This window comes from Triplophysa rosa, linkage group LG8, assembly GCF_024868665.1.
Source record: "Triplophysa rosa linkage group LG8, Trosa_1v2, whole genome shotgun sequence".
Taxonomy (NCBI): Eukaryota; Metazoa; Chordata; class Actinopteri; order Cypriniformes; family Nemacheilidae; genus Triplophysa; species Triplophysa rosa.
In genome coordinates this window covers 20,212,892-20,224,419 of record NC_079897.1, presented here as the reverse complement: position 1 = coordinate 20,224,419, position 11,528 = coordinate 20,212,892, and the positions used below count along the sequence as shown (strand labels likewise).

At 39.3% G+C, this 11,528-nt stretch overlaps 1 protein-coding gene across 5 annotated transcripts in view; it reads right to left on the bottom strand.

The window, feature by feature from the left end:
• Nucleotides 1-648: 648 nt before the first annotated feature.
• The window catches only part of znf1035 (zinc finger protein 1035), a 90,676-nt gene continuing 79,796 nt past the window's right edge, over nt 649-11,528 (bottom strand). For 4 of the 5 annotated variants that reach the window (XM_057339931.1, XM_057339933.1, XM_057339932.1 and 1 more), the window contains 2 exons: nt 9,374-9,418; nt 649-9,295 (listed from right to left, as the gene is read on the bottom strand). In XM_057339931.1, coding sequence (XP_057195914.1) covers nt 1,398-9,194 — 7,797 coding nt within the window. In that variant the 5' untranslated portion in view covers nt 9,195-9,295; nt 9,374-9,418 and the 3' untranslated portion in view covers nt 649-1,397. The remainder of the gene's footprint in view (nt 9,296-9,373; nt 9,419-11,528) is intronic. The other variant, XM_057339935.1, reaches the window with a different exon arrangement.

Here is an 11,528-nt window from a genome sequence, read left to right as displayed (position 1 = left end):
TTTATAAAAATATATAAAATAATACTATGTGAAGTTAGTATTAGTGAGGACATCTTACAGAAAATACATTTTCAAGTTAATAATTGGATTTATACTGTGATTTTGCAAACTTAAAACAACCTTTCCACCTTGCAAGTTTAAAAGGTTGCAATAAGGATCATTAAGCATTTTTTTTTTGTCATTTTTTCTGTATCCTGTATAAGCTGATTGGATGTTTTAAACTTATTACTATAACTATAATATAGTTTTACTGAAAATTGGGGAAATACCATGCAGAAAAAATGTGTATATATAGCTCTCTTTCAAATGTATTACATTTCTTTTTCTCCTATAATATACATTTCTTTTTATAGAAATTGATTAGCATGAGAAAGTTTTTTGACCGTTCTCTATTATGATAAAATATTGCCATCACAATGGTTCATGTTTAAATGACTAGAAGCATGACATGCACGACGCAGTAAAAAACCTAAATCAAAGCATATAAGACTCATTCCTGTAATGTAACACTTTCTCATGCAAAGTCAATTAATTTATTTTGTTTGTTACACTCCCTTACTGAAGCCCACTGTAAGTGGGTACAAAATATGGTTCATGGAATGTTAATCTTAATCATAACAAAATATAAGGAATTGCTCTAACAACATCAAAGTCCAAGAATTTATTTGCTTGTTAAACAAATGTGAACATTGAAACATTGCTATATAATACAAAAGGAAAATTAACATAAGCTTTTCATTGCCATATATAAGCACTACTGTTCTTTTAAACTCAAAAGCAAACAATGCAATATTCTGCATCCTTTATAAAGGTCCTTGTGAAAAGTGTTCTGGAGGAAAGCTACGAAAGACATTCTCATTAAAAAGTAAAATCTGAATTCTTTAACATTACAGTTGGAACTCAAACCGGTATTCATATCAGAAAATACTTTACATTAAGAGGCAATTAAAATTTCAAAGGTTTTTCAAGGATGTTTAAAAACACACATCAGGTAAATGTAACAAAGCCCAAAACTATTTTAACAATGAAAAATTATGCAAGGTTTTATTTATAATCTTATTGTGGTGCATCTTTGAACTCTTATAGTATCTTATTCATGCAAATATACTTAGAGTATCATACATCATGTAGATTGCATAAATTCAATATACAACTCAGTCTGAGTACTGTACAAACAGAAAAAAGTGAGCAGTTCACAGAACTAAAACAGTAGAAACTGTAGAAACATTAACAGACTGATTCAGAACTAGGGTAAAACACCAATAGTGGATAAAAGCTGTAAGGCCTAAATAAAAGAACAATGAAATACAGTATGTCTGCCATAAATATCGTTCAGAAAATTGAATGATTTTGAATAACCTGCACTGCAGGACATTAAGTCATCAATAACCTGCCCTTTATTCATTTACTGGGCTTTGAAAGGGAAAATGGGTTGAAGGTTGGGGCTGTAGAGATTCTGTAGCAACAGCATGAGTCCTCTGATGTTCCTCCAAAAGACTCAGAAAAGCAAAGGCTTTGTCACACTCTGTGCATTCATAGACAACTTGCCCTACGTGGGTTTCCTGGTGCTTCGTCAGTTGAGAAAACATGCTAAAGGATTTACAGCACATATCACACCGGTACTCCTCACTGTCTTTATTCAAAGTGTGATGTCCATGTTTCCGTTGATGTTTGTTAAGTTCATTAGCTGTAAAGTAGGATTTGTTGCATATCGAGCACTGGTGTTGTCGGTTTGTGTCATGCATTTTGCGATGACATAGTAAAGCGGTTTCCGTTTTAAAGGATTCTGGGCAGGCATTACACTGGTAAGGCCGTTCACTGTGAATTTGTTGGTGCTGCGTGAGGTACCGTTTCTTCGTGAAGCCTTTCCCACAAACCAGGCATTTGAAAGGACGTTCAGGATGTTCAGTTTTCTGGTGCTCTGCTAAATTATTGGAGGAGAACCGTTTTTGACAAATGTTGCACTTAATGAAGTCTTCCCCAACGTCAACCTCCTCCTCTTCATCATCAACAGTTTCGAATCGTCTCTCAGAACGTTGCTTTTTGAGGGAGGAGGAGATCGATGACTTGTTTGAAAACGGTAATTTGCGATTGCGACACTGGTGTTTGCGGAAAGCATCGCTACCAAGAAAACTGTCGCCGCATTCAGTGCATTCATACTGGGTAGCAGCAGTCAAATGACATGTTTCATGCTCCTCAAGGTCTTCTTTTGAGGGAAACGTCGTATTACAGACAGTGCACAGATGTGAATGAACCGAGAGGTGATTTGCTAAATCCATAGCTTGGTAGAAACTCTCAGGACATATGGGGCATTGGTAAATTCTGTCAAGCTTTGCAAATCCAGCTTGAATCACCTTTTCACTGCCCGGAAGGTTTGTGCCTTCAGATGACTCCTTATCCCCATGGCTTCGTATATGAGTAAGATAGTGATGGTGGTGACTGAAACTCATGCTGCAACGCTTACACTGATATGAACGTCGGGCCGACAACTGATGACTAAGCTGATGCTTTTTTAGATGAGAACCATGTAAGAAATGCTTGTTACATTCTGGACACGAGTATGGTCTGTCTTTTGCTGGACTGCATCCATGTTCAGAGAGCTGCTCTGGGTCTGGAAATCTCACTTGACAAATTCCACAGCGATACTTGTACTGCTCAACATTACTGGAAAGGTTTCTACTAGACACAGCTGAAGTCATCTGCATTGTTTGAAGCTCACCGGGTGGAATCAAAGGAGGAAGGTCCTCCTCTTGCTCCGTGTGCATCTTGCGATGTTCGGCCCGACTTGTTTTGCAGGAAAATGTTTTGTCACAGAGATCACATGGAAAATTTTCATCACGGTGCGTGACCATGTGCTCGGCTAGTTCCGTTGATCGAGTGAAGCTCAGGTGACACTTTGTGCATCGGTGAGGTGTATTTCTGACGTGAGACTGCTTGTGTTTACGCAGGGCAAAGAGGGAGACGAACCCTTTGCCACACATCTGACACTGAAACTCCGATTTGTGGCTTCGCCGATGCTGTTGCAGGTTTACCAACTGAAAAAAGCATTTACCGCATTCCTCGCACTCAAAAGGTTTTTCACCAAGATGGCATCGTTGGTGATCCTCAAGTTTCTCTGATGTTAAGAATGTTTTACCGCAAACATGGCAAGGAAAGTATGGCGCTGAATCAGAGTCGTTTTCGCTGTCACCATCCTCAAAATTCTGGTTGGATTCTTCCTTATCTGACTCTTGATTACCAGATGATTCATTATCAGGAATTGTTTTGACGGAATCCTCTTTATGTTTCGTTTTGCAGTGCTTCACGTATGACTTTTTTACTGTATAGACTTTGTCACATGGCTCACACTTATACAATTCAGTTTGTGCTTTAATGTTAGATTCTTTTGAATTATGTGGTTCTTTGACTGAATGAACAAGTTTTTGGTGAATGGTCATGGCTCTAGTAGTCCAAAACCTCAATGAACATATGTTACAGACAAAGGGACGACTGGGGTCATGAAAGACTTTATGGAGGTCCAAATCAGCGGGGCATCGAAAATTCTTTGAACATGTTGGACAGCTGTGTGTCTTTTTATTCTCATGTTGGGTTTTCAGATGCCTCTGCAAAACACCTGCTTGGCCGAACACTTTACTGCAAATATGGCAACGGTGCACATCACCTGATCGACGCTCTTGATCCTCACGACCATGTTCCTCCAAATGACTGATGAGTCTAAGTCCATCTGTAAAACTCTGATCGCACTCAGAACACTGATACTTGTGAAGAGCCATGTCGCTTTTTTCTGAACCATTTTCTTGATCTTTACATGAGAACTTAGTCTGCAGCACTCCAGTTCCTGTTGTATTAGAACCCTTATTAAAGACTAAAACTGTGTCAGCTGAAGTGGAGTCTAATTCCCATGCACTTTCCGTAGTATTCTCATTTTGTTTGATGACAATTTTGTGACCAGGACATCTTTTTCTGTGCTTCTCCATTGTCTTCTTGCTCCAAAAACCAACGTTACATTTTTTGCAAGAAAGAGGGTAGACTCCGGTATGAATGCGCATGTGCATACCCAGTCCAGCTTTGTTGGAAAACCGCATGTGGCAATGCAAGCATTTAAGAGGTTTGTCGAGGACCTTGATTGAATTCTCAAGTTGCTCTTTGGCAGGTAGCTGACTGCTACTTGGTTGGCTCTGTCCATGTCCATCACCTGATTCATGCTGGAGGACCATTTGCATGGGACGTAATTCCAGCGGCTGTTGCTCTTGATCAGATCTGTGCTTTGTTAAGAAATGTTGTTGAAGCTGCGAGAACAACAAAAAACGGTCGCTACAGTTAGCACAAGAGAAACCTTTTATCTTGGCTGGGCTGTGCTTTTTGGCCTTTTCAGAGGAACCAGATGATTTTGAGCTAACAACACATGTCTTTTGGTGTATAAGCAATGCTTCCTGTGTAAACAGGTCACCACACTTGTCACAAAGAACTTTTATTTGGCTGTCTGCTTTTGCACTGCATTTAACCAAGTGTCGTTTCAAGTAGTCCGTTCTGATAAAATGCTCCCCACAGCTGGCACAGCCATAGGGTTTCTCCCCTGTATGAAGACGTGTATGCACGGTCAGTTGTCCGAGCTGCTTAAAGCGGCGGGGACAATACTTGCATTGGTATTTGAATTTATTCATGTAGTGCACCTGTATACGTTGCAGAAGTTTTGATGTTTCTCTACATGGTTGGTCTTGGACATTGTTCTTGGGCGGCTGCACACTCTCCTTCGAAACCCTCTTGCATTTGACCATGAGATTATGTCTTGCTAAAGACTTTTTGGAACTGTAGGTTTGGCCGCATCGCTTGCAGGGAAAAGGTTTGTCGGTTATATGTCGCATGGACATATGGCGCTTCAAGTCGCTTGAGGTGGACAACTGCTTTGAGCAAATTTTGCACTGCAACTCATTTTCCTGCTGAATTTCCTTTTGGCAGTTTGTATCCATCCTGTCTACACTCATCTTTACAACTCGCACCTCAAGTCGATGCTTTCCTTTGCAGCGATTCTGGTGAAGTTTCAAATGATCATAGCGTGAGAAACAACCTTCACAGGTCTTACACCGATATGGCTTTACCTCTGTATGGGTGAGGATGTGGCGCCGTAGATATCTTGGCCTTGAAAATGATTTCGTGCAAAATTTGCACTTTAATTCGTCACCGTTTTCTCCTGGGACCACCTTGACCTCTTTCTTGCTTTTTACTTCAGCAAATATTAACTTGGTGTTTCCTGATCCACTTGAATTTTCCAGTGTTTGTTCCTTGGTCACGGCATCACAAAAAGCCTCATGCTGCAGGCAGCGCTGCTGACTTTTGTATTTCTCTCCACAATGCATGCATGCAAATGGTTTTTCCCTTGAATGAACAGAAAGATGTCTCAGGAGGTAACTTCTATACCTAAAGAATTTAAAGCATTGTGGACACTGCTGCTTAATTTTGACTTTTATTTTGGTTTCTTTCAGCAAGTTACCCCGGCAGTGTTTTTCATGGCCATTTCTATAGTTTTGCCTGATAAAGGTTCTCCCACATTTTCGGCAAGCAGGAAACTCTTTGCCTTGGCAGAAACTTGTGTGATCTTTAAGTTTTCTTTTTCTGTAATACTTCCCACACATCGGACAAGGGAAAACTGTTTTTGCTAAGTGGGCTCTTTCATGGCCTTTCAAATTGTTGGGAAATCGAAATGACTGTGGGCAGTATGAGCAATTATAGGGTTTGTTGGCCTTGTCTGATGCAGTGTCTGCAGTGTCTTCATCCTGTCCTTGCTTAGCTTTTGACTTCTGCAAAACAGGCAATTGTGGCACCCCTGTACACTTATCCTGATGCACTTTGGCAGCTTCTTGTCTATGGAAGTGCTTTCCGCATTTTCCACATGGAAAAGGCTTTTCACCAGTGTGAAGGCGGATGTGGCGAACCAGCCCAGTTCGATTTGAAAAATGACGTTTGCAGAACTGACATTTGGACGCACAACGTTCAGGCTTGTGGGTTAAACAATGCTTGCTAAGTGCCTTTGAATCAGCAAAGGATTTTTGGCAGACAGCACATTTGAACTCCTCTTTATACATTTTTTCCAAATGTTCAGTTTTAGGTTTGGCCTTCAGGGGTTTGCGTTTTCTCTCGTGCACAACCACATGTCGCAGAAGAAACACAGGAAACTTGAACTGCATTGGGCATTCAGGACACTTAAGGGTGCCTTTTTCTGGATGGGACTGTCTGTGTTTTAACCAATCTCCAATAGATGGCAGAACTTCCTGACAGACTGAGCACTGTATTTTCCGCTTATGTACATTTTTGTGAGCAATCAAGTGTGCATGCCTTGCAAAATTTTTACCACAGTCTAAACAGCGAAAAGGTCTGTTTCCTTTATGAATTTGCAAGTGCTTATTCAATATGAGAAGTGATGTGAAGACTCTCCCACAAAAGCGACAAGTGATAGGAGCGTTTTCGTTGTTGTCAGCAGATTCTGTGCTTGAACTTTTCAAATCAACAGCTTTATTATTGTATTTGATCGCCTTTTTGTTGTTTGCAAGCAATTTATGCTTTGCGAGATGGGTGTAGTAACCAGACTTGCTGCTATATGTAGCTGGACAAAAAGGGCATTTGTAACGTGCCAAATTTTGAATGGGTTGAGTCGACAGCAAGTCTTTGTCCTTATCATTGGTTGTGATCTCCTTCTCAAGTTTTTCTTTAATTTTCCCTTTGGCTGTATACAGTTTAAGCTTAATGCAGGTGTTCTTTATGTGTCTATTGCGGTTACCGGACATAGTAAACTTTTCCTTACACAAAGGGCACCAATACTTCTCACCAATTTTTCCTTTGCCTTTACGCATGTATTCCTTGAGACAATGTTCACGTAAATGGCGAGCTCGATTGTAGAAGTACTTGAACATATGAGAACAGATGGGGCATTTGAACTTGGCTGGAAGATTGCGATCAGTATCTGATGATTTTTTTGATGGGACAATACTTTGAGGGCATGCCTCTCTTTTATGCTTGGTAAGATTCCAGGAATACTTGAAATCTTTTTCACAGTTCTCACACTTGAAGGGCTTTACTTCTGAATGCGACATAAGATGTGATTTCAATTGTGCTCGGAGTCTAAAACTTTTCCCACAAATGTGACAATCAATTTTACTTGGTGACTCTTGTTGCTTGGATACATCTACAAGTTTCACATAACAATCACAGAGTTCTATATTGGAGCCACCTGTGTCAAAGGTCAAGTCTGCTGTTTTGACAGCTGATTCTGAGTGGTCTTCCGTCTGTAAAGAAGGATCCAGAATCAAAGGTAGACAGTTCTTCTTCCTTTTGTGGCTTTGACATTTTTGAAAACTAGGAAAGTATAATCCACAACACTCACATTTATGCTGTGTGACAAGTCTGTGCCTCTGCTCATGTTCCTCGTAATACAGCTGTCGAAAAAATGGTTTCCCACAGTATCTACATACAAATCTCTTCTTGTCCTCTGTGAGCCCTTTGGGGTAAACAGGTGAGGAGTTTGAATGATCCATTGGTTTGAATTTTTCACAGAAGTGCCCTGCTATAGTGTCACCAGAAAAATAACACTCACAAGTGGTACAATATTGAACCTTGTCCAAAGAATGTACATTATGGCAGTGCTCAATCAGCTCATCTAATGTTTGTGTGGACTCTTGGCATGCAAAACAATGATAATTCTGTCCGTCACAAGCCCTCTGTTCAGTTGTTTTAAGGAGAACAACAGGCTGCAGTTTTCTCTTTTGTGTCTTGAAAGAGGTCTTGGATGTCTGGTAAGGACTGAGTACGGGTGGATCTTTTGGTGTGTCGGCTTCTACAACCATCATTTCACTGTTAGATTCGAAGACAGATTTTAGAAGAACTGGTGGTTCAGTGTGATAAAGCAGACTGTCTTGAGGGATCTGGGTCAAATTCTCAACAGGCAAAATACCAGTTTCATCAGATTGGTCTACTTGTGTATGTTCCAGGCATTCCTCAATGTTCTGCTCTAAACCTTTCAAACCAAAACAAGATTCAAGGAATCCAAAACTGCTCCGCTCAACCACTTGTTCAAATGTCTGTCCAAATTCTGGTTTTGAGGAGGTGTTTTCAGGCTGTGTTTTTTCTTCTTCCAACTGGCAGCCATCTATTGAATCTTCTCTATTGGTAGATATCTCAAGTATCTCAGGTTTCAAGGATGTGTTTTCAAGATCAACTTTCTTTTGGTCGAAGTGGAAGCAATCTTTTGAATCTGTGGTTGAGCATTTATTCTCATCCCCAGTTGAAATAGATGAGGTATCACTATTTGTGATATTCAAGGTACCAGTGGAACCTTCTTGAGAGCTACCAAGATCTTCGCAATTCATCATGGGTTGATCCACAGAACATCCAGATACAAGAACATCATTTGTTTGGCCTTCCACACCATTTAAATCCCCCACAGCTTTAACTTCTGAAAACGGATCCTCCACATTTGTAGAAAGTGATCCATCTCTCCATTCACTTCCCTCAGTGTTTTCATTTTCTTTGCTCTCACCAATGGCCATTGGAGTTGTACTTTCAACAGTGTCTTGCTGTTGATTTGTTTCATTGATATTTACTTCATCAGCAGCACTGCAGACATCAGCATTGGAAAAAGGCATGTTACATGAATGTTGTTCTCCATCCTCTGATGACTGACCAGGCTGGTCTCCATCCATGTTAACTTTGACTGAAGAAATTAAATTACAATCAATAGTTGCTTCCGTTTCAGAGCAGCTGCTTATATCAGAATAATGACTGTTATTTGTCAAAGCGGGTTTTAATACTGCATTGTCAGAATGTGCTTCCAACATAGCCTCAACTTCTCCTGCGTTAAGCAGGTGACATGGTGTAATGCTACCTTCTCCTGGGTTAAGCAAGTGACATGGTGTCATGCTACCTTCTCCTGGGTTAAGCAAGTGACATGGTGTCATGCTACCATTACATTCTCTCTTATCCCATGTCTTGTCTTGTTTAATGTCAGCTGAATTTATAACTCCTTGCCAGGATGATTCAAAGCATGTGTCCTGCAGTGAATCTGACTCTGTGTTCAAATCATTTATGTCAGATTCGTCAATGTCTTGCAAGTCCATCATGTCTGCAAGGTTCTCCTTCTCAATTAGCTCTTCAATATCATGAGCAAAGCTCTCAGATTCCATTTCAATTTCGTTATTTTCCATAGTTCCTCTAGAAGTTCAGGCTAGGTTATATGGAATCGGAGTTTGATAGAGTGCATTCCATCCTTGGTGTTCTTTAAGAGGTCCAAGGATTAGTTCTCACTCTGAAAGACACATTTTTCATTGAATTACCACAAAAGCATATGATCATTTTTAAATACAACAAAAAGTAAAATACTTACCGCACTACATATCAGAGAGAACATTATAGCTGATTTCCCCAAGACCTGCATAAAGAGGAAAATCCATTTCAAACACAGTTACTTTTAACAATATTAGTGCTATTGATAGTTTACTTGCTTCTGGAGAACAAAGGTCATTTAAAAAAAAAAATGTTTAAACTTATATTTGTAGACAAACACAAACCGACAAAACAAATAGCAAACAATACTTTTCCAATTCTTTATGAGACCATTGAACAATCATCCATAGTACGGATGCTCATTTCGGTTAATTTCCCTAACCGAGAACCGACACTCATTATCCGAACATTAACTGTTAACTGATAAGAGTTTAATATTAAATTGGAATAAAAAAGGGCGTGCCTGCATCTCATTTCGCATTTGTCCGCCACATACGCCTTCGATTGCGACACCCAGAGGATGCAGACTTCAAAATGAGACCGAGAATGTCACAGCGCGACTGTTGCACGTCTACATTTAAAACAACGAACTTGAGCTTGAGCAAGGCTGCCAGTGACAGACTCCGTTTGAAGGAGTAAAGCCCTGACAAATGTGACCTCAACATTCAGATGAATTACACTTGTCCAGTTTCCTCAAGTGGTTTGCGTGATTGGATTTTAATCTGTATCGAAAACGTATTGGAGGGCATCTGCACGCTCCGTGAGTTAACATGTATAGCGTATTTTTCTTTCACCATACAGAAAACTAAAAACATGTATGATCTAAAACTTATTTAGAAACGTATTATTAAATTATTATTATTAAAAAATATTATTAATATTATTTAACTTAAAAAAATAAACCTACCCTTTAAACCGTTTAACTGATAGTATTAATCGGTCAAAATTTGTACTATCGGTTAATGGTTAAACGGTCAATATGAACATCCCTAATCCATAGTGCAGGCTGCAACAAACTGAGCCCTTGAAATTAGTAAAATTAAAATCCTTATGTAGCAGGAATAACCTGAAGCAACATTTCTTGTAGCACCTTATGACTTATGTAAAACATTAAGAGTGAATTTGACCATTTCTCCCTACAGTCCTGTCAGGCTATCCATATTTTTTCTTAGTTGTTTGATCGCACAGAATATTTTAGGTTATACCATAAGATCTTTATTGGATTTAGGTCCCGATTCGGATTTGGCAATTCCAAAAACAAATAATCCTTTCTAGCCTGATTAACTCCTGCACTTTGGGTCAATGTCTTGATGTTAGACAACCATGATTTCCTTTTTGTAGAATGGTTCATTTACAAAACACCATTCTTCTTTTGACATTCAAAAGGCAAGCTAAAGCATTGAATTTTCTCAGTTCGTAGACAATGCATCCAACCGAACAAAGCTCACTAATAGCTGTTGGGTTCAAGGTATAATTCACACTAAACCAATGTTTGTTGGTAAGAACAGCTTGTTAAGTAATCAGAATTTTCTATTACTGAATATCTTCAATATAAGTTTGAACAGCACAACTGTTTTTAAGTTGTTAGGTAAATTAGATACCCAATAATTGCAATATAAAGACCATAACAGATTATATAATAAATCAGAGCAGACATCAAGGTGATTCCAAGAGGGTCACTTCTGCAACTGTACAAAATCTCTTGTATAATAAAATGTAAACTGAGGCTATCGTACTCCAAAATTATAAAAGCATATCAAGGAAGAACATACAGCTTGTGTGCAATATTCCAAGTCATCTATACCCACATAAGCATTCTGTATAGAAAAGCTCCTAATTAAATAGCTCATTACTAAATGTTTTTTATATACAGTCCAAGTTCAAAATGGTAGCCTATGCGTTTTTCCTTTATCCATTTTTTTGTCTGTTCCAGAGCACAACCAGACCACAACCAGAGACCAATACCAACTGCTCTTTGACTGAGATACCCAACCCTCCAGTGGTAATACTTAATACCTCCTAGTATCTGTTTCTTCAAAGGAACAGAAGCTTACCACCTCATCTCTGAAACATCTCCCAGCAATTGGCTCATTGGCAAGGGCTATATTCTTCAACGATTCTAAAGATTTTCATTGGCCAGTCAACTGATTTCAATCCAACCTAACATGGCTTAATATTCTAAAAAAATAAGGATTGTTTCAACATCGGACCTAAAACTTGCTGTACTGGAACACCAGAACCAATTCCCTAGGGCA